Genomic DNA, 23,292 nt, shown 5'->3' on the forward strand with positions numbered 1-23,292 from the left:
AAAATTAGACGATTACAGAACTTTAAACCTTTTTGGGAATTATATACAGCACGATTTGCTGGAGTAAAGTGAAACTTTTAATCTGTTCAATTGTCAAATCACATTCTAGAATTGTGGGCAAAGATTGTGGAATGTGGAACAGAACTTTTCCCAAGAGAAAGACACTTCTGCAACTAAACCCGAAGCCCTCCTAGACACAAGTGACAAAGGACTCTAGTGGAATCGTTTCCATGCAGAGCTTGTCAAACTTGACCCAGTGGATTCTTCCAGCTGATTCCAGTTAATCAGACACGTGTCTCCTTTTACTTCCATTGAGATAACATTCAACTGCCTTTAACAAGGATTGTTCTCCCTGTTTACCCTCCAATCAGTATTTAAAGGTTAGGAGTGGCCCCAAGGCTGGTTTTCGAAATGTGACAGGTTGGAGAACAGTTGGCGTGGGGGAAAAAAGTTGGCTCCGAATCGACTCTGGTTTGAGCAACTTGTGTTTGTCCAACACCCAACTAGAATGTCCCTTAGCACCAGAGAGCTAACGGGAACCAATCTCTCCCTGGTGGAGCTGGTATCAGAGACTGGGAGCACGATTGGAGCCAATGTAAGCGGCGTTGGGCTGAGCAGACCTGTGCAGGAGGCTGGTGACATGTTAAAGCTGTGGATCATTGGGGTTCTGTGCGCTCTGATCATCCTGGGGAATGTGGCAGTGTTGCTGGTCATCTCCTCCCCGGTGTCTGGCTGGTCCCAGAACAGCCGCCTTGTGCTGATCTCTCTGACCGGGGCTGATGCTGCCCTGGCTCTGGTAGTCATCCCCCTGAACCTGTACGGCAGCGCCGTGCCGCGGCTGCGGGAGCAGCGGGACTCGTCCTTCTGCCACATGGTGGTGTTCCTGGACGCCAGCATCCTCACCTCTTCCATCTACTCCCTGGCCACCATCAGCATCGAGCGCTACATTGCTGTCTTCTTCCCCCTGCGGTACAGCACTCTGATGACCCAGCGCAGGATCAAAGCCCTCATCGCCCTGGTCTGGCTCTTACCCCCCATCCTCTCCTTCCCACTGTCCATCCCCCGCGGCATTGTCAGAGTGTACTTCTCCAGAGCCTCTCTGATCTGTAACCTGGATTTCTCCAGCAATGTCGCCTATTCCCTCACGCTGACCGCTTTCATCTTCTTCCCCTGCTCACTCATCATGACTTTCGCTAATTTCCGCCTCTGGTTTGTGGCCAGGAGTCAGAAGAATCGATTTAAAGTGTCGAGGGCGAACAGGAGGCACGATGCAGCTTCCAGAATATTAGTGCCTGTGGTTATAGTCTATTATATCTGCTGGAGTCCCTGTGTCTGCAACATGATCTATCAGGGTGAGTGTTCAAACAGCAAAAGGCACCACTGTTCTTTATAAATGTTTTACTCCATTCTTAAAGTTACAAAGCTCAGAATGAACTAGACGACCCAAATGCATTCCTTGCTTGCTCCAAAAAAACCAAATTCCAAATCCAATTGAATCCATTCAAGGGCCCCACAAGAGAGGCAAACAATATCCAAGCTGATCAATAGAATCCCTAGAGTGCAGAAAGAGGCCATTTGGCAGAGAGTCTGCACCGACCGCAATCCCACCCTGGCCCGATCCTCCTAACCCCATGTATTTACCCTGCTAAACCCTCTTGACACTAAGGGGCAATTTAGTATGGCCAATCAACCCAACCCGCACATCTTTTGGATTGTGGGAGGAAACCGGAGCACCCGGAGGAAACCCACGCAGACACGGAATGTGCAAACTCCACACCGATACCTGAGGCTGGAATTGAACCCCGGTCCCTGGTGCTGCAAGATGATGCATTGCATCCCATCTTGGGCTTGATCTAATGCTTGATCTTAGCCAATTTTGGTGACTTTCTTCTTTGAGTTGAGTTGGAATAATTTATTACTAAATTGCTTCTTCCCACATCTCGAAAGAAATAAACACACTCCTTCCTCCCAGCTCCCCTTTCCTGGGGAGGTGAAGAGAAGGAATTAAGCTACTGTAAAGGGGAAGCAGGGTGCAGCACCCACTGCTCTTGGCTCGGGGACCCTCCTGCTGTTTACCTGTGTTTGAGTGCTGGCTTGTGCCTGATAATGATTGAACACCAATCTGGCAGTTGACTGAGTGCCTCTGAGTGGGAACCACGTGGTACCTTTGCTTCAACTGGACCTTGGGTTGATGGCTTTGAATTGATTTAAGTTGTTACATGTTTTTATGTAAAGATGTTTGAGTGAATCATCCTCCCTAAATATCCACTGGTGCCACACCTCTCCATAAGAAAACACATAGGCTCTCCATTATTATCTGTACAAACTACAGGTAAAATTTGGAGCATTCCTGATCTTTATGGTAAGATTTTACCCTGAGTCCTGTTAATCCAAGAACTCCAAGTAAAGATTTTGTTTCCAAAGTCAAGCAACTATAGCTGTTTTAATTTTACAAAGGGATGTTAAGTGTTTTTTTTGAGGAAAATGTCCATTATCTGACTTCATAAGATCCTAAGATATAGGAGTAGAATTAGGCCATTCGGCCCATCGAGTCTGCTCTGCCATTCTATCATGGCTGATGTGCTCCTCAATCCCCATTTTCTTGCCTTCTCCCCATTACCTGTCAACCCATTACCAACTAAAAATCTGTCACTTCTCAAATTTACTCTGTCCCAGCATCCATTGCACTTTGGGGTAGTGAATTCCACAATTCACAACCCTTCGGGAGAAGTAGTTTCTCCTCAACTGTTTCAAATTTGCTACCCCTTATCCTAAGTCCATGACCCCTCATCTTAGAATGCCCCACAAGAAGCAGCATCTGTTCCAAGTCTACTTTATCCATCAAAACTAAATCTTGCAGGGTCTACCTCCTCGCCTTTAGAACAAAGTACAACACAGGTACAAGCCCTTCAGCCTGCCAAGCCTGTGCCGATCATGATGCCCTAACTAAACTTTTTTTAAAAAAACCTTCTGCCCCAACTCATTCCGTATCCCTCTATCCATGTACCCATCCAGATGCCTCTTCAATGTTGTTAATGTGCCTGCTTCCACCATCACCTCTGGCAGTGCGTTCCAGGCACCGACCATGGAAAACTTCCCCCGCACTTCTCCCTTAAACTTTCCCCCTCTCGCCTTGAACCTGCGCCCCCTTGTAATTGACATTTCCACCCTGGGAAAAAGCTTCTGACTATCCACCCTGTTTATGCCCCTCATAATTTTGTAGACTTCTATCGGGTCTCCCTGCAGCCTCTCTTCCCAGTGAAAACAATCCTAGCTTATTCAACCTCTACTCCTAGCCAACACACTCGGGACCAGGCAACATCCTGGTGAACCTTCTTTGCACTCTCGTGTCATTCTGATAATGTGGTGACCAGAACTGCACGCAAATGCAGCCTAACTAAGGTTTTGTATAGGTGCAACATAATTTCCCAATTCTTGTACTCAATGCCCCAGCTGATGAAGGCAAGCATGCCGTATGCTTAATCACCTTGGCTGCCTGTGTTTTTTGGAACCTTTGATGTAGATTTTGTTCTGTATTAAAGGAGTAGCGCTTACCATTCTCTCGGCCCACAGACTTTGTGGTTTATCAGCAATGATTTTCCTTATCCAGGGTCTTGTTCAGCTCAACACTCTGCAGCCTGCACTACAGCACCCTCTACAGGGGATCAATGAACAGGATAAGCAATCAATCCAGTAGAAGAATGCTCATTGAATCATGCTGATGCCGAACCAGGAAATTTAAATCATGTACAGAAAATGAAATAAATAAGGATTGGGGACATGGTGGCACAGTACTTAGCACTGCTGCCTCAGTGCCAGAGACTCAGGTTCAATTCCGGCCTTGGATGACTGTGAGGAGATTGCACATTCTCCCCATGTCTGCGTGGGAGCTCCGGTTTCCTTCCACGCTCCAAAGATGTGCAGATTAGGTGGATTGGCCATGCTAAATTGCCCCTTAGTATCATGGGGACTAGCAGGGTAAATGTGTGGGTTTACTGGGATAGGCCTGGGTGGGATTGTTTTTGGTGCAGGCTCAATGGGCTGAATGGCCTTCTGTACTGTAGGGATTCTAACTACAAATGGCTCGAGGGAGGGAGACAATATGAGTACAAAATTTTAAAAAAATTATTGATAAAAAAATTCTCCAACACTAAATTCCTACTGAGGGAATGAAACTCTAGGTTGTAAATTTAATTTTTCACAGCAGAGGTTATTCAGTAATGAGTTTAAAACCTCACTCTGCTAAATGTACCTGCTGTAAATGTCAGTTGTTGCTGTAGGGTTCGTGGACGTGCACAGGAAATTCTCACAGTTGCTAATAGACTCGGATTGAAATAACTGCTGCAGTATGAGCAGGGTAACAGCAGCTTCTAGATTTCTATATTTAACTGTACATGTGCAGACTCCAGAAGTTGCTGCCAGATTTTCTCCATTATAACAATGAGTGCTGACTGCTATTTGTCTTGTGGTGGATTCCAATAATTAGTGTAGCTAAACTGTCATGAACAAAATGAGGAGATTCATTTTAACATGAGCTAGTTTGCTTATCAGCTATTGCAATCACCTATTAAAACCATTCTTCCTTGTTTTTGTATTCAATGTCCCTATTTACAAAAACAAGCGTCCCATATGCTTCCGTAAGTAGAATTGTTCTGCCATCTTCAAAGATTTGTGAATACACCCCCCCAGATCTCTTCTCCCCCCCCCCCCCCGGAAAAATTGTCCATTTAGATTATACTGTGTGCTCCCTGACATGCACCATTGGACAAACTTATTTGCTTGGTGCCTGCCTATTTCACCAGTGTATCTATTTCTTTGAAGTCTGTTACTATCCTGCTTATTGCTGGGTGTGCTGTCTCGCCTGCTTATTGCTGAGCGCATGGCCAGGTTTTGTATTATTTGGCAATTGCAGTTAGGGTTACTCATGATACTGACCTCCCCCATGGTGAGGGGTCATTCCCCCCCGCCCCTCTCCCAATCTGCACCATTCATTTGTTTAATCTTTAAAGTGTTTATAAACGCTTCAAAAATGAAGAATGATTGGGTGATACACTGGGTTAAATGGCATCTTTCAGCTCAATGTGGTTCAGGTTCAGCCATAAAATCTCATGTTTGCTCATAAGGGACCTGTGCTGGGCAGTCATGATCCTGTCCCTGGTGGGTGTAGCATATAACTGCCCCTAACCTAGCATCAAATACTCTTTTTCAGAGACCATGAGGTGGTTAATATGGAAATTGAAAAATATTGAGACTGGGTAGGGAGCTTAATTCCACTCAGTGGCATGGTGACACAATAGTTAGCATTGCTACCTCACAGTGCCAGGAACCTGGGTTCAATTCCTGGCTTTGGTCACTGTCTGTGTGGAGTTTGCACATTCTCCCTTCGGGTGTTCCGGGTTTCTTCCCACAGTCCAAAGATGTGTGGGATAGGTGGATTGGCCATGCTAATTTGACCCTTCGTGTCAGGGTAAATGCATGGGGTTATCGAGATGGAACCTGGGTGGGATTGTGGTCGGTGCTGACTCGATGGGCCGCCTCCTACACTGTAGGACTCTATGATTCTACCCTTGGATAGGATGAGGTTAGTTAATGGTATTTCAAAAACTCCCCATTTAGTTGGAATCAGTTTATAGAATTCTTAAATTGCTGATTTAATATTTTAGATAAAGGTTGGAGATATAATTTGAACTGGTTACTTATTTCAACGCTCAGTAACTTCCTGCCTTTTGAATTGAGTGGAATCTAACCGATTGTTAATTATATTTCCAATTCAGCTCTGACACAGCAGGGAGCACCAGATTGGTTAGAATTCGTGGCTCTATGGTTACCTTGTGGAAATGGCTTCTTCAACTGCATTGTTTACTTCTGGTTAAACAGGAGTTTCAGAAAGAAGTTTCAGGAAATGGGACAACGCCTCTGCTGGTCCAAGTGTTTTGTTGCCCAAGATGGTTCAATTTCACAAGTCCCTGATGGAAAAGTCATCATCAAGGTTTGGAAACACTCTTGTGATACAGCAGCAAGAGCTTGCAGCATCTCCTTGTCCACTTGTAATCTGGTGTCCTCCAGCAGTGAAACCATTTTATCCAATACATAGACTGGCAGGTATGGGGAGAAGAGACATCGAATTGTAGAAAGATCCCTGCTGCTGTGAAACAAACACTATATGAATGGCACATTTATGATGGTTGTGGTTTAGCAGGAAGCATATTGGGTGAAGAAACCTGTCCTTTGAAGCATTGTTCATGTGAATGTTCCCTTTAATATAATAGAAGCTAGAATTGAAGTGGAATTGGAAATTTATTCCAACTTGGTCTTTTGCTCAGATGCAACTCAAGTGATGAGATCTATGAAATGATTTGGTAGAATGTGTTTGTCTCAAGCAATGTTGATTGCTTTTTCAGTGTTTGATCTTCTGAATTTGTTAAAGTTAGCCTGTTATATTTTGCACCATCTTGGAGCTGTCAAATGCCAAAAATCTGCTTCTGATTTTTAGATACGGTTGGTTCCTGATGAATTTTCACCCAAAAAGAATCTGAATGTAGCAACTGTCCTGGGGAGGGCTGGGGTGGGTTCTCGGTCGTGAGATTAGGCTGCAGATGAACTGGTGTGTTTCTAGTTGAGACATTAAATTGCACCAAATCAAAATGGCTGCCCCATGCTTTTCTTCTCCATGGCAAAATCTATGGTGAAATGGCCAATGCAATTCTAAAATTATATTTTACCAACTGTAAATAATGAAGTGATTAAAAAATAGGATCAATTTCTTCACCATTACCCCTCGTGCATGACACAAACATTTGATTTCTTGGACTGAGCAGAATTTGCATTTGGTTCAAATGCCCAGTGTTGAATTTAAAAACCTGTTCAAACCAATTGCTAATTGTACGGAGAATATGGGCATTGCATCAACACTGGGAACTTTATAGGCATTGCCTGCATTCAGTATATGGGTTTTAACAAATGTCATTTAATTTACAACTTGTGTTTTTTAAAAAGATGATAGTCATGGCAGGCAATCCCCAAAACATGGGTAAAAGTCCAATAATCCTATCTAATAAAAATGAAATGATTTATTCATAAATTGTAAACCCGTGGACCTTTTTCACCTTGCTACTGCTTCCCTTTATTATGTTTGACAGTGCTAGTAATCAAACTGTTTCACTATCCAGTGAGTCTCTGTCTAAGGAGCCTTGTGTCACTCGAGAAAGAATAGATGCGCTTGGGGTGTCTCTGGTCAGAACCACCTGAGGTGTCACCATGAAATAGGTGATCATTTCGATGGAGCTCGTGTGTTTTGCTTTTGACTTCACCATTTCAAAAGCTTGCAGTGTTTTCTTCCCTCACAGAAGTTCACTGAAATGAGACTGATATAGTTGCACTCTTCACCATCTCCAGCCAGCCATTCAGATTGGGTCCTGTCTCATCCAAATACAAGCTTTTGCTGACTTGAAGCTTGGTTTCTCTTTGCTTTAGACCAGCCTGCATTAGCGAGTGGTAACTCTACAATTTATAACAATAGTTCCCCGTGACCGATATTAATACTGATTGTTACTAAATGAGCACAAACAACATTTGCAAGAAATTTTAAAAGAAAAAAGTAACTTTTAAAAGAGAAATAATTTTAATGTATTATGTAGCGTTTGGAAATCAGTCTGCATGGTCACAAAGTGTATTTACCTTTTTAGAAAAAAGTGATTAAAACGTGGCGATTAATTTCTTAACAATTACCCTTTTGTCTGACAAACTTTCGAATTCTTGGGATTATCAGAATTTTGCATTTGATTCAAGTGCCTTGTGACAAATTTAAAATGTTAACTCTGTCAATAAGGTTGGCTTTGTGAGCAGATTCTTCAGTTTCCAATTAAAGGAACCAATCTAGCAAGCTCAAAATTAAGCTTCGAAATTGCATGTAATGGTGTTGCCTTGTTTGTACACACCAAAGTATGTTGTAGTAAGAAAATCAGAGTAAGTACAAGTTCCTGAGTAGTGGAGAAATACTGCTGCCTCATTACTGGAAAAGTTTGTAAGCAACTCTTTTCAATTCTTCGATTCTCTCCTGTTTTAAAATCTTTATTTTTGGAAGATTTTGCGGGGGGGGGCGCAATTTAGAGATTCTTAACTTTTGTGCAATGTGTCAACTTGTTGATGCTCACTTAGCCTTGTGTTGTGTTGAATAGTTTTATTTTTGTCTGTACATAAGAATTAATAACCTAGAGTTGAACACTGTTTCTTTGGCTTGGATGCTCTTGAAAATTTATCGGATTGTGACAATAAAACTGAATTAATATATTTGAAAATAAAGCTATTATGCCTTAAGAGGATCCTTGTCATTTCTCATACATTCAACACTTTTTACAGCAGAAGTGGTGATTTTTTTTCTCATAGATACATTCAGGGAAACGTAATGCTGCAAATGGTCTCTGACCTTTTGGTTCACATGGATTTAAATATTGAAATCCTAGAATCCCTACAGTGCAGAAGGAGGCCATTCAGCCCATTGAGCCTGCACCAACAACAATCCCACCATTTGATGCACTTGCCCACTGAACTCTGTTCATTCCCCCATACAAATAACCTACCAAAATCACTCTTGATAGTGGCCATTAAAAGAGATGGAAGCATCTGGTGACCAGCACTTCACAATAGTTGGTGTTTGCAGAAGTTTTTTGAGTTGAACGGCTACTCAAATTCACTATTATTTAGTAAATCCCAGTTTGCTCTTGAATTAGGCTCACTACAGACTTGCAGCATTCTACAGTTTGCCAGCTGTGCTCTTATTTACAGACACATCATCATTCTTTTTTTTATTCATTGTTTCATTTGATTGTATTGAGATAAAAGTTATTGTAGCCAATAGAATATCTTATTAGACCTGCAAGAAGGGTCTCCGGTTTATCTACGCTCGCTTAAATACTTCTGTAACAATGATTTTGATTTCATATATGGTCACTTATGGAAGAGCACTTCAAATAAAACTGGACTTCATATACTGCACATACTATATCTGTACAGTGCATTGTTATCTGCTGCACATACAGCTGAAATTATGTACTTTATTCCTTTCAATTTTCTGAAGCCCTTTCAGTGCTCGCAAGGGAAATGTTTTGGATTCTTGCTTATTAAGCTAGTTTAAATAACAAGCTTCTGTCTTAAGTTATAAAGTCCAGGTAAACTGAATGTTGCAATCACTCATTTTGTCCTGGAACATCTTCTCAAAGCGTTGCTTCTGTTCATCTGTGAAATGTTCCTTCCAGTCTCCAACTGTACCTAAAGAAAGGCAAGTGACAGACCATCATGACGAGGGCAAAAAGTAAAAGTGTAAAGTATATTTATTATTGTCACAAGTAGGCTTACATTAACACTGCAATGTAGTTAATGTGAAAATCCCCAAGGCGCCACATTCCGGCGCCTGTTCGGGTACACTGAGGGAGAATTTAGCATATCCAATGCACCTAACCTGCACATCTTTTGGATTGTGGGAAGAAACCGGAGCACCCGGAGGAAACCCACGCAGACACGGGGAGAATATGCAAACTCCACACAGACAGTGACCCAAGCTGGGAATCGAACCTGGATCCCTGGCGCTGAGGCAGCAACTGTGCCACCCTAAAACCATAATATTGTAGCTGATTTAATCCTCTGTTTCAACCAACCTTTCCTCATGAATTTTCCTCTTCGGTGATCCATAATTTCATTGGGAACGAGAGTATAGTTGGTCATCTGATTATCCTTCATGTTTGTGAAATTGCAATGCTGCACGATTGTGTCTATGGTCTCTGGTAAAAGAGGACGTTCCAAAAAGTTGCAGATTTTTTTGACAGAATATTGAAGATCCTGAGAGAAATAGCAAATGAAAAATGAAGACTCAAAAACAAAATACTATGCACGTTTTATAAAGTTTTCTTCTTGTTTTTCTAAGACCCCCAAGGAGTCTCGCTCGTCCCGAAACTGGAAAATTCTGCCCAAGGCCAACAGATCTTTCCATGGTTTGTCCCTCACCCACTTCAATTCCTGTGGTGGGCGGGATGGTAAAAATCCAGCCCTCCAGTCTTCTCATTGACCAATTCAATCCCTAACCAAACTGTCAGCTAACCAACTTTCTCTCAGGTGCGTTCCAGCAATGGTTGTCATGCAACATTTATCAATTATTGGGCATTAAACTTTTAAATAAGCGTACTAGTCACTTTAGCCTTGCTGTAGCTTCAGTTTGTAAAGACATTGGCCAGGATTTTACCACCCCGTCCGCCACAAGAATCGAAGCGGGAAAGGGGCAGACAATGGAAAGGTCAGTTGACCTCGGGTGGGGTTTTACAGTTTTGGGACCAGCAAGGCCATAAATTCCTGCCCATTGGATATGATTTTGGGGTGGAGAAGGGCAGTGGTGAAAGAAGGAACACAGAAGGGACAAGGAAAGATAGGAAGATGGGCGACATGTATATTTCATCAGCTATGAATCTAATGATGGAAAAAAAAGCTACATTTTTTAAACATGGAACAATATATTTTCTGACAGCATAAATAAGCTTCTAAAAGTTATCAATGTCAGCAGGATAAATGTGGGGTTACAGGGGTAGGGCTTGGGGGCAATTTAGCCTGGCCGATCTACCTAACCCGCACATCTTTAGACTGTGGGAGGAAACTGGAGCACCCAAAGGAAACCCACACAGACATGAGGAGAATGTGCAAACTCCACAACCTGGGTCCCTGGCTCTGAGGCAGCACTTCTAACCACTGCCACCATGCCACCCAATGGTTATTATTGGATGATGAACATGTGTATACGGAGTGAAAAAGGTTTGATTCAGTTAAGTTACCAGTTAATAAACTTTCTGTGACTGGAGTGATGGTGGTTTCCTCTTTATTTGTCATAAGTTGGTCAAAGTTCAAAGTGGTCAATTGGTTGGTTAGTTGATTTCAATCTTCCATGTTTAAAGCCAAGCTATCAAAACATGTACACATAGTTTCAAAGCCAAAGGATTCTGATGAAGCAAAACCGAATCCAAACAATTGCAACATTTTATGCCATTAAACTGTGCTAAAAATATTATTCTGTATACATGCATTCCATTTGAGCAACAAATTCAGCAGAAACTGAATTTTTTATTAAAATAAATTTAATTATAGAGACACACAATGAAGGTAAATTCTTAAACTCCTTTTAGCAATGATTTTCTGCTGTCACTGATGTCTATGGCATTTTGCGTCGCTTGCCTGTCTTGCTGCCAAAATGCCTGCCGCAGGGGGTCTCCTTCAGTAAGACAGGAAGATCCCGCCAATAGGAAGGGCCAGAAAACCCTAGTCTTTGTCATTTCAAAAAGAATCGGGTAGGGTAGTGTGTTAAATCCAGTTACTACAAGTGAGAAGTTAGTTGGCCTTTTAGGGTGGCATCTCTGCAAAGACAGATTCTAATGAACCTCCCAGGTCAAAGGGAACACACATCTACTTATGGACCAACTGTTCACAGAATCACAGAATACTACAGTGCAGAAGAGACCCTTCGACCCATCAAGTCTGCACTGATTGTGGTCGGTGGACGGTGCAGACTCGATGGGCCGAATGGCCTCCTTCTGCACTGTAGGGTTTCTATGATTTCTATGATTTCTATGATGCATGAAATCCCCTGACCTGTCCATCTAATCCCACTCGCCAGCTCTTGTCCCATAGCCTTGAATATTATGGCGCACCAAGTACTCATCAAGGTACTTTGTAGAGGATGTGAGGTATCCCGATTCCACCACCCTCCCAGGCAGTTCATTCCAGGCCGTCACCACCCTGTTGGGCTGTTTGGGAGCAAACATAGTAAAAAACATCCAACTAACAATTTGAACCTCCATTTACAGATAACACAAAACTTGCAAGTAATTGCAACTGAGAAAGGAGGTGATGATTTCAAGAGGGCAGTGCTGGGCTGGTGGAGTGGGCAGACATGTGGCAGATGGCATTTAATGCAGAGAAATGTAAAGTGATACATGTTGGTAGGAAAACTAAGGAAGGGTGAGCCAAGGATGAGATTCTGAAGATGGTGCAGGGCCCCTGGGGTGTGTCATAAATTGATGCTGACAGGGTTGGTTGGGGAAGTAGTTTAAAAAGCTTTCTATTTATTTTTTCACAGGATGTAGGCATTGCTGGCTAGGCCAACCTTTATTGTTAATCCTTTGAAGATAGTGGTGAGTTGTTTGAACTACTGCAGCCCACGTGGTAATCCTGGGCTCTATAAACAGAGGAAGAGTATACAAGAGCAAGGATGTTATGATAAACCTCTACGAAATACCGGTCTGGCCTCAACTGGAGCATTGTGTCCAATTCTGGGCACTGGACTTTCAAAAGCATTTGAACCTTTTCGAGAGGCTGCAGAAAGGATTTACACAAATATTCTGAGCATGGGGTTCTTCAGTTAAATGGACAGATTGGAGAAGTTGAACTTGTTCTCCTTGGTGAAGTGAAGGTTAAGGGGATATTTGGCAGAGGAGCTCCGGGTAGATGGAAGGCTTGAGGACCAGCTTTGTGAAAAAACCTTGGGTGACATGGGGAAAATCTAGTGCACAGCAAGTGGTTAAGACCTGGCATGCATCGCTTTAGATGGATAAGTACTCAGCGAATTTGCAGGGCTATGGGGGAAGGGTGAGGCAGTCGGACTAGATGAATTGCTCATGCAGTGTTGACGTGACTGGTCAAATAGCCTCCTGCTGTGCTGTATTTGTGTGAAATTGAATGTAACAAAGTTTGAGATACGGGAAACATTCATTCATTTGCCAGAAAATCTGCAAAAATTATTATTTAAATGTAATAGAACAATTGTTTTTCACCAGCGTAAACCATTTTAAAACCTAACTCCTACCTTCTTCAGTTCCTCATAGGTTATGAACAAGAAGTTGAATTCTTCTCTGTGGCTTAGCCAGTCTTTTATGTGTTCAAACCATGATCCAAAATGCACTGAAATAAGATGAAACAATTAACAGATTTAGATTTGACTTTTTAAGTCCTTTTTACCTGTGGTAAAATTGTCAACCTGCTCCCAGTGCCACTTTGCACTCTGACATCAGGATTTCAAAGCTCGTGCTAATATCGAGCTTAATGTGCTCACATTGGAGGGCGACTTTGAGATATCACCTTCCAAATCAAAAGGGAAGGAGGTGAATAAAGAAATCAAACTGACAAGAAATACTTTAAAGAAAATCTTCACCATCCCTTCTGTTCCTTACAGGATTATTTGTGATATGCCAGTGGGTCATTATAATAAAAGCCTTGCTCATGGACCACAATCTCAATTTTGAGGACAGGTCGCTTCTGTTACAGTATCTTTTGCTATTATTTATGCTCAAAATACAGAAAATTTGACTTGCATTTTCTGACTCTGACTTCCATGTGGGAATGCATGAATTCATCACACAAGGACACAATGGAAATCATTTCCTCGCTGCTTTCTAGTTAATCGTAGAATCCTACAGTGCAGAAGGAGGCCATTTGGCCCACCGAGTCTGAACCGACCACAATAATCCCACCCAGGCCCTATCGCCATAACCCCATGCTTTGCCCTAGCTAGTCCCTCTGACACTAAGGGGCAATTTAGCATGGCCAATCTATCTAACCCGCACATCTTTGGACTGTGGGAGGAAACCGGAGCACCTGGAGGAAACCCACACAGAGAAGGGGAGAATGTGCAAAGTCAGTGACCCAGGCCGGGAATCGATAACCAGGTCCCTGGCACTGTGAGGCAGCAGTGCCAACCACTGTGCTGCCTTTAAAGATGACTTGAGTGTAAATGATATTACTTCCATGCTCGTGAGGAAATATACACATCATCATCATAGTTGTAAATATCAATGGTTATTGCCGAGCATCTTGCTGTAAAGGACAGAATGCTTATTACATTGGTGAAAGATTAAAATGTCAGCTATAGGAATCCCCATATACCCCAATGTTTGCAAGTACATTAAACAAGGTAAAAATGTGTACCTTCTCCAAGTAAAAAATTCTCCAGAAATTCCTCAAAAGTTCCAGGCTCTGGAAGGAAGTTTGCTATTTTGTGGAAGTGATAAAATGAAACAATTATATCCATTGGATTTCTTGCAATGTAAATCACCTGTATGGGAGAGGGAGAGAGTGAGGTGTTCAGTAAATTAGAAACCGTTTTGATACAACAGAGAAAAATGGTGCCATGGTTTTGAAATTCTGATTGCAGTCTGTTTTGTTTTTTAATTTCATTCCTTTCTCAAGAGTTACAAAAGGATTGGATAGAGTGAACGGGTCCATCCAACTTCTTGTTTGCTCCAAGAACTAAATTCAAATTGAATCCAATTCATGGTCCCCACAAGATAAACATACAAGATCCAAGCAGACAAGAACAGGTATTGCATCTTCTCTTGGGCCTGATCATACACTTGATCTTAATCAGAAGGCCATGGATACGTTTGTTATAAAAAAAATTATTCCTTTCTTAAGCTACAAAGCCACTGCAGAGAGTGGACGGGGCAAGCCCTTAATCCATCTCCATACTTAGTCCAAAAACCAATTCAAATTGAATCTAATTCATGCTCCCCACAAGAGAGACTTTCAAGATCTGGGCTGACAAGAAAAGGCATTGCTGCCAATCTCATGAAGATTGCTTCGTTTAAACATAAGGATGAATTTGCCCATTCTGCCCACCACAGGAGTCGGAGCGGGCGAGGGGCGGACCATGGAAAGGTCCGTTAACCTCAGGCTGGATTTTCCGGTTTCGGGGCGAGCATGGCTGGATAATCCCACCCATAGTTGCCTTCAATTCTGTTCTGTAAGGATTGGGTAGCTCAGCATCCCCTGACAAGTTCAGCCCAACCTGATGGAAAAAAAGCCCTTGACTGCCTAAGTGCTTTGTCCGAAATGTACTTGGCAAATATTTATTAGTTCCTGGTGGCAAATAGTATAAAACTGGCATGTAGAGAGCTTAATTACAATGGTTGCTGAAAATGTTCTTATGGTTCGATCATTGTAATGCATGTTTACTGCTATATCTAATCTGGACATGCTGGACTCTGAAACTGGGTGACAAAACTGAATGACTGATTAATTTCTCAGTATTAATCTTCATAAAACGTCAACAATCTTTTCAAGATCACATTCTGCTATAGTGCTGAGCTGGCTGAACCCAGTTCAGAATTGCTTTCGGAACACAATTAACTGCTCACTAGCTGTGAAATTTAAAAATATTACATGATATTAGTTGGAAGATATGCAGGAAATTCTCACTTCTCCATTAGCTTAGCAAATTCAAAGGTAACCATTAACGCAAAACAAGATTTTACATCCTTTTTTCAAGCCATTAACAGTCTCCCTTTAAAAATGGTTTATTTTGAAATCGACACTTATTTTGTGTAGTATTTTTGCATTAAAACTATAAAAACAAAAAAAAAAACTAGCCAAAAAGACAAGTGCCTTGTAACTTAAGTGCAATCCTAACAGATCAACTCACAAGCACCAGTTGCTTAATTTTTTATCTTGTGAAAAGTTGATCTGGATTAAACATTTCTTCTGGAGCAGGGTCCCGTTGTTCCTCCCTCTTGCAGCGGATTCTGGTCGAAGCTGTGGTTTGGTTGATTTGCTAACTTTTTTTTCCCAATAGAACATAGCCTCAAAATCAAGTGTTTTTTCCACAATGTTTCATATGGCACAACTACACAGTAAAATGTTGGTTTTATTGCTGCAGTCTCACCCAGCAAAGTCAGGCTGGCTTTTCCTACAGGGTGATGTGGAGATGCCAGTTAAAGTTAACCTGGTGTTGTGACACTTCTTATTTTACTACAGTGACATTTCTGGCAGATTTTTATAAATAGTGTCAAGTTACAGAAACGGGTTGTATTGCCAATCTGGTTGTTACATACCTTTGCGTTAGATTGTTTGAGAGATTTGGAGAGCATGTGATAGGGAAGGTGCGTGGTGATGATTCGATGGTCTAATTTGTCCTGCAGAATATCTTCACAATAGTAATGTTCAATCCATGGAGTTCGAATCCAGTTTGGGATGGTTTTAGCTGGTGTCTGGTTTCCATCACTGTAAATAAGTGTGAGAATCTCCTGCATCCATGTTGTACCTATGAACGTTAAGTCAGTTGAATTATTGCACTACATCAGTCTACCCAGATCACTTATAAATGAAATGGTTGCAGCAACTAAAACTATTACCATAATGATGCAACGTGCAGAACTAGCACTGACAAAGCTGAATAGAATTGTACACATTGGGTTTCTATTTTGTTTAAACTTTGGTCCATGTTGTTGGATTTAGGGTTCCAGATTGTCTCTGACATGAGCTAAAATGTGCAGTACCAACTCTACAATTAGGAGTCTCTGCTTTACATTGCTTCAACGCACACAGACACACTTTTAGGTTATTTCTCTCCATACTCCTGATAATAGATCATAAAATGTAGAGCATAACATTGTCAGGCTTCACTCCTGGTTCCATGACACTGTCTTATTTTTCACATCCTTGATCTCTAGTAATTGGACCAGAGCTGGATTGAAAAACAAGGACTGATTTTAAACCCCAAGCATGAACTATTTGGCAGCCCTTCACAATGGTTGGATCCTCAGAAGAGCAGAATCCAGGAAGCAACAGAGATTCTACTCCGTTCAGACCATTTGCACACCCACTGACTGGCAACTAAGTTTTTAAGTTTTAAGTCCATTTATTAGTGCCACTAGTAAGCTTGCATTGACACTGCAACGAAGTTACTGTGAAAATCCCCGAGTCGCCACACTCCGGCGTCTGTTCGGGTACACTGAGGGAGAATTTAGCACGGCCAATGCACCTAACCAGCACGTCTTTTGGGCTGGGAGGAAACAGGAGCACCTGGAGGAAACCATACAGATACCGGGAGGACATGCAGACTCCCAACAGACAGTGACCCAAGCTGGGAATCGAACCCGGGTCCCTGGTGCTGTGAGGCAGCAGTGCTAACCACTAGCATGATAAACTAAATATAGCACAATATATAGCACAAAAAGGATCCTGCGACACACACACACATACAAATCATGCTAAACAAATATATAACACTGGTGTGAAAACCTCATGGTGCACAGTTGTTTCTGACAGTAGACAGCTGTGTAATAAAATATCTCATTGTAAACGATTTGACCATATTTATATCGAGTACTGATAGTTGTCAGAATGCAGCACTTTGGGTAACTATTGCAGAAAGTAGCAAAGAGACACTGGAATATACGGGTGCTCTTACCTGATTTGGGGTAGGTAACGATCAGTGTGTCAGTTTCATGAAACTTGAACTCCTCAGCAAATCGCATAGACTGCTCTGAGTGCAGATGTCCTGGGAAGTTAATGCCTGAGTAGTGCAAAGTCACATCCAGATTAGCCATGACTGCTCGCTGTGAGTGAACAGCTGCTCTGGGCTGCGCTCAAAGCTTTTTATGTCTTGGTAACAGGAAGTGAAGCTCATTCGCACTGAAAAGAAATAGTTTGACTTTCTCCTTTTGTGACGCTTTAGCAGTATTTTCCCGGACGGTACCTTATTTGGGTGGCAAGGTGGCACAGTGGTTAGCACTGCTGCCTCACAGCGCCAGGGACACCCGGGTTCGATTCCCGGCTTGGGTCACTGTCTGCATGGGTTTCCTCCAGTTTCTCCCACAGTCCGAAAGACGTGCTGGTTGGGTGCATTGGCCATGCTAAAGTCTCCCTCAGAGTACCTGAAAAGGCGACTAGGGGATTTTCACAGTAACTTCATTGCAGTGTTAATGTAAGCCTACTTGGGACATTAATAAATAAATAAATAAACTTTAGGGCGGCACGGTAGCACAGTGGTTAGCATTGCTGCTTCACAGCTCCAGGGACATGGGTTCGATTCCCGGCTTGGGTCACTGTCTGTGTGGAGTTTGTACATTCTCCTCGTGTCTGCGTGGGTTTCCTCCGGGTGCTCCGGTTTCCTCCCACAGTCCAAAGATGTGCGGGTTAGGTTCATTGGCCAGGTTAAAAATTGCCCCTTAGAGTCCTGAGATGCGTAGGTTAGAGGGATTAGCGGGTAAAAAAAATATGTGGGGGTAGGGCCTGGGTGGGATTGTGGTCGGTGCAGACTCGATGGGCCAAATGGCCTACTTCTGCACTGTAGGGTTTCTGTGATTTCTGTGATTTCTCATGCCCCACTGCTTCTGCACTTATTCCTAACGAAGTTACACTCAGTGACAGGGTAATTTCAGTGTTTGGTTATCATGGAGGGTAACACAACAAGATGTGTTCTCAATTATACACAATATTCACAATCACAGTTTCCATAAGAGGTGACGTGCTATATGGTCAGGAGCTGCCTTGTTTGTTAGTTACTAAAATTAACTGACATTTGCAATGCATCTTATTATATTAAATTGGGCATTTGGCATAAACTTGTGAAACAGTAGAAAACAACAGGAAGCATAGGCAATAAGCCAAAGCCAACCCTCAATGGAGGATTGAAAAACCTACTTGGCTCAGGAACACTCTGCAACTCAAGTTTTACCCTTTTTATTTAGATATCAGAATAGCAGATAATGGAAGGACATCTTCCAATAATACAAAACAGAAACTGATCAATTTTGGATCTTTAAGGTTTATTGATTAGTGTCACAAGTGGACTTACATGAAGTTACTGTGAAAATCCCCTTGTCACCACACTCCAACGCCTGTTTGGGTACACCGAGGGAAAAATTTGGCATGGGCAATACATCTAACTAGCACATATTTTGGGTCGTGTGAGTCTACTGGAGCACCCGGATGAAACCCACACAGACACGGGGAGAACATGCAGATTCCACACAGACAATGACCCAAGCCCGGAATTGAACCGGGCTCTCTGGTACTGTAAGGCAGCAGTGCTAATCACTGTGCTATCATGATGCACCTCCAGTGAGTGATGTCTCAGGATCGTAACTTACTGAACAATACTGACGCTATCATGAAGGAGTCCAATTATTTTGTTTCACAAAAAATATCTTCGACTAAAGTTGCCTTGAATTTGGCATAAAACCAGCCTAAATTAATATTAGAAAGATAAGGAGGATGAAACAACAGAAAAGGAAATTGGGGAAGGTATGAAATGGGCTGTAGCCTGTTTTGTGTTACAGCCCATCAATTTCACGTCCAGTTTTACAAATCCTTCTGAAAGAAATACTCTGGGCTGGGCTTTCAAGGTTGGGGAGGGAGATTGGAGCCCAAAAATAGTGGGACCTTGCTGGCATGCCAGTTTTCCAACCCTATTCTTGGTGTCGGCCATTTTGGCCAAAGTGGATTCAGGGCTGGCAGGACTGACCATCCCCACGAGGTCAGGCAGCCAATTAAACTCATTAACAGCCTCGTTGAAGGGTACATTATGGAGGCTCGCTGAGTTTTTTTTTCAGACAACCTCCTGTTTCCTAACATCGTGGCGTGGGCAGGGGGCAGGTCCAGTGCCTGGAGATGGACAGCAAGTGGCAAGCGAGGGTGCCTGTACTCCAGGGTGCCGGAATTCCACACAGGCCTTCAGGTGTGTAGATAAAGGCTGTCCTGTAGAGGGACTCCTCTCCCACACACACCCAGTGTTGTACCATGGCAGCTTTCTCTATTTTTAAATTGCATTTGTTATAAAGTGGCTGAACATGTTGAAGGTGTTGAAACACCTTGTCAGTTGTTTAGCATTTATTGCAGCCGGTTGCTGCTCTGAAGCTGCAGGGCCCCTTATTGGCTCTCTTCCTGAGAGCTATGGCTTGTCTGCCGCCCTCAATTGAACTGGAAAGCTGTATCTGTCCCAGTTAAGGGATGCCCCTTGGTCAAAATGCCAATCAGTGACTTGTTTCCCATTCGGGGGTAGGTTCAGAATGGCTCCTGAACCCTGCCCCTAAAGTGAAAATTCAGCCCTCTTAGTTTATTGCCTGTCATGTGTTCACAAAGCTTTGGAGTCTGATTTCTTATTCTGTTTGGTGATTGATTAATATTCTTACAGACTTGAATCAGACTGTTTCTGGGGCTGGTGCTGGTAACGAGGTTAATGTGTGTATGACTTGGGACAAACATCGCGTCCTCTAATTTCTTATGGAACACAAAAATGACCTCAACACGCGCAAGCTCAGGCTGTGCAGGGGCTGATAAAACTCCTGGCACATCAAGTGTTACACACAGGGCTTGGGTGAAATTAAACCGAAGTGAAATGTTCCAAGGTTGCACCTCCCCTCCTCCGTTTGCCAACTTTTGTCCATTAATGGTGTGAGTGGGTCCCATCAGTTGGGTCTAAGCCTGACAACCCAAAGGAATAACAATCCCTGCGCTGACCAGCTTGTGGGAGGGTTGATTGGAGAAATATTGTGGGCAGAGTGAGGGAATCTGGAAACCCCACCCCACCCCCACCGTGAGCCAGTGGCTGTCAGAACTTCCAGTAGCGTGGGGCAGTTGGGCCCCAAAAAAAAGAACCTGAAGCAATCCTTCTGCCCACTGGCTTAATGTGAATGAGGAACTCCCACTTACCCACAAACGTAACTACCTGTTAGACATAGAGGTCACTGGCAAGTACAATCCCAGCTGTGGAAATATGAGACCTTACATTACTTCTTCTCCTTATTACCCTAGATAACAAATAAAGTACATGCCTAGTGAACAAATAAAGTACATGGCGAAATTCCTCATTCTCAAATGTAGATCAAGCAAAATTTACACATTGCAATATTACATCTGAGAGTGAAACCTTTAAATGCAATTATACCATCACCTGCAGAGCTCATGTCTGGCAGGCCAGTGTGTGCCAAACAGTCTACATTTACTCTCAGAAACTAAGGAGCAACTTTTAAAAGTACAGGAGAATACAACCAAGGTGCACAATAAAAATGCAGATACAGAATTGCCAAGTTTAGACTTGGGACAACAAATTCTCATCCAGAATCCCACAGAAGATACGTTGCCACCAGCCGGAGTGACAAGGATTTGTTCAGAACCAAAGTCTAAGAAGTCATTACACACAAAGGAGCAACAATGAGGCATAACTGAGGAAAATTCAGATCCGCTCCAGATCCTCAAACAATGTACAGTCCTATTGCATCTAGGACAAGATCCCCAATGCAACCAGGAACAACAACCAAGAATGACAATCCCATAGATCACTGTAGTGATTAAAGAAACCTCCAGACAAGGTTACCATCACAAGATGTACCAGCAGATTACCTCTACACTTTCGTGACACAGTGGGCGGGATTTTATGGCCTCACTCAGGTGAGAAATCCTGCCCGAGGCCAACAGGGATTTCTGTTCCGGGAACCTTGCCCGCCCTGATTCCGGGGCGGGCAAGGTGGTAGAGTTTCGGCCATAGGGCGGGACTTTCCGGCCATTCTTGCCATGCTCCCGCTGATGCGAGGTCAGAGAATTTGGTGGCTAGCCGAATCTCTGCTCACTGCAGCAGGATGGGAAAATCCCATCGGTGTGAATGGCGGTAAGATTCCGGCCATAGATTCACTCGGCCTATTCCATCCTTTGGCTCTGATTTTCTCCCCACAGATGCTGTTTGACATGCTGAACATTTCCTGTTAATATTTCAGATCTGAATCATCAGGGACTTTAGTTGTCCCTGAACTATGATATTGTAGAACCCAAAATGCAAAAACCTGGAAACTGTCCTAACAATAACCTTAAAATGATTCTGTATTTTAAAAATTGATTGCAGGATAGGAAGCAGAACAGAAATAGTTGTTGGATTGATTGAAAGGGGTAGATATTCTCTTGTTGCTATTTATAGTCAGATTAGAAAGATGTTGTTTATAATGATGTTTGGGATGTTATTACCATCAGCAGCAGAGGAAATCACACCCACTGAGTGAGACATCCTGTTTAAACTCACCCAGAACTCTCCATACATGGCATGGTAGCATAGAGTTAAATAATAAAAATTCACCAAGAACCTGTGGCCAGGATTCTCCCCCAAAAAAGTTCTAAGTGTTGAATTCGCGGGAAAGCAGGAGTAATTCACGTTGGGTTTTTTCAGTGGGAGTTCACACTAGAATTTCCCACACTCTGTGCAATGCAGAGGCCACCAGCGTGAATATTGTTACATTTCAGGGGGTGGGGCCTATTCCTGCCCGGGAGACTGGCAGTGCTGCCCCCCCAACCCACCCACAGCCCGATCATGACTCCCCGTCCATTCGCGGGTCAGCCCCGAACACCTCCCCTGTCCTGGACTGCTCGATCTCCAGTCCCCCCCCACCCCCTGAGCAGTGACAATCCCCCCCCACCCACTCCCCGGCAGACCACCCTCCCCGGCAGACCCCCTTAGCTGACCACCCACCCCCCAGCCCGCACCAATCGCTGGCCTCCCTCCAGTCCCCATTGATCGCAATGGCAGAGTGGCAGCAGGACCACCCCCACCGGTCGCCCCTAGGCACCACCTCAATAGGCCCTGCCCCCCCTGCGGATCACCTCAATAGGCCCCACTCCCAAAAGTGCCCACTGGGTATGGGCACTTTGGCAGTGCCGGGGGGCACAGGCTGGCATTGCCAGGACGCCCATGCCCAGGGGGCACCTCCCCCTGCCGCCCACCCCCCTGGAGGGGCCCCAATTGCCCCCCCTTCACTCCACGGGGTCATCCCACTAGTTCCCCAAAAGTGGGGAGCTAGTCTGAACTCCGCTGGAGTGAAATACTCCTGGTGGGGTGGGAGATGCTTGCAGGCCTGGAGACTTCAGTCCCGGGTCCATTGGGTTGAGGAGGAACTTCTCCACCCAGAGGGTTGTGAACCTGTGGAACTCCCAGCCCGGTGAAGCAGTTGAGGCTATCTCATTGAATGTTTTTAAGGCAAGGATAGATAAATCTTTGAACAGTAAAAGAATTAAGGGTTATGGTGAGCGGGTGGGTAAGTGGAGCTGAAACCACAAAAAGATCAGCCATGATTTTATTGAATGGCAGAGCAGGCTCACAAGTGCGAATCCCGCGAATGCCCGGACGCGGGATTCTCCCACCACGCTGCGCTGGAAAATTAGTGCGGCGGGATGGGAGAATTGCCCCCTTATTTCTACAGTGGCTTTAACACAGTGAAATGTCTTATGTGTCTTCAGTGGTGTGCTACAGAGCAACATTTGACACTGAGCCACATAACAAACATATAGTGGAATCTTTCCAGCGACTGTGGGCCCTGACTTCACGATAAAATGCAGCTTCCAAGACGACCTAGCCAATTCAGAACAGCAGCCTGGTTATCCTAGCCGCTGACTCAAGCAGAGTCCATAGTTCTGTAGCCTTAGCAGAGGCACCGGTAGAGGAGAAGAAGAGGGCACTCCCATATTCAGACACCCTGCAAGGGGTCGTAAGTGAGTTAGTTA

At 43.6% G+C, this 23,292-nt stretch overlaps 2 protein-coding genes across 2 annotated transcripts; one reads left to right on the forward strand and one right to left on the reverse strand.

Annotated features, from left to right (window-relative positions):
- The first annotated feature begins 508 nt into the window (after positions 1–508).
- LOC144493093 (histamine H2 receptor) lies at positions 509–6,094 on the forward strand. The gene is made up of 2 exons (XM_078211996.1): positions 509–1,352; positions 5,775–6,094. Exons 1-2 carry the CDS (start codon positions 509–511, stop codon positions 6,092–6,094), a joined length of 1,164 nt encoding a protein of 387 aa, XP_078068122.1.
- Positions 6,095–7,599: 1,505 nt separating this feature from the next.
- Positions 7,600–17,443, reverse strand: sult5a1 (sulfotransferase family 5A, member 1). The gene is made up of 6 exons (XM_078210727.1): positions 17,216–17,443; positions 15,858–16,066; positions 13,957–14,083; positions 12,839–12,933; positions 9,654–9,834; positions 7,600–9,267 (listed from the first exon to the last, which is right to left on the reverse strand). Exons 1-6 carry the CDS (start codon positions 17,352–17,354, stop codon positions 9,155–9,157), a joined length of 864 nt encoding a protein of 287 aa, XP_078066853.1. The 5' UTR covers positions 17,355–17,443; the 3' UTR covers positions 7,600–9,154.
- Between the last annotated feature and the right edge of the window lie 5,849 nt (positions 17,444–23,292).

Source organism: Mustelus asterias, chromosome 4 (assembly GCF_964213995.1).
Source record: "Mustelus asterias chromosome 4, sMusAst1.hap1.1, whole genome shotgun sequence".
In the NCBI taxonomy this organism is placed as follows: Eukaryota; Metazoa; Chordata; class Chondrichthyes; order Carcharhiniformes; family Triakidae; genus Mustelus; species Mustelus asterias.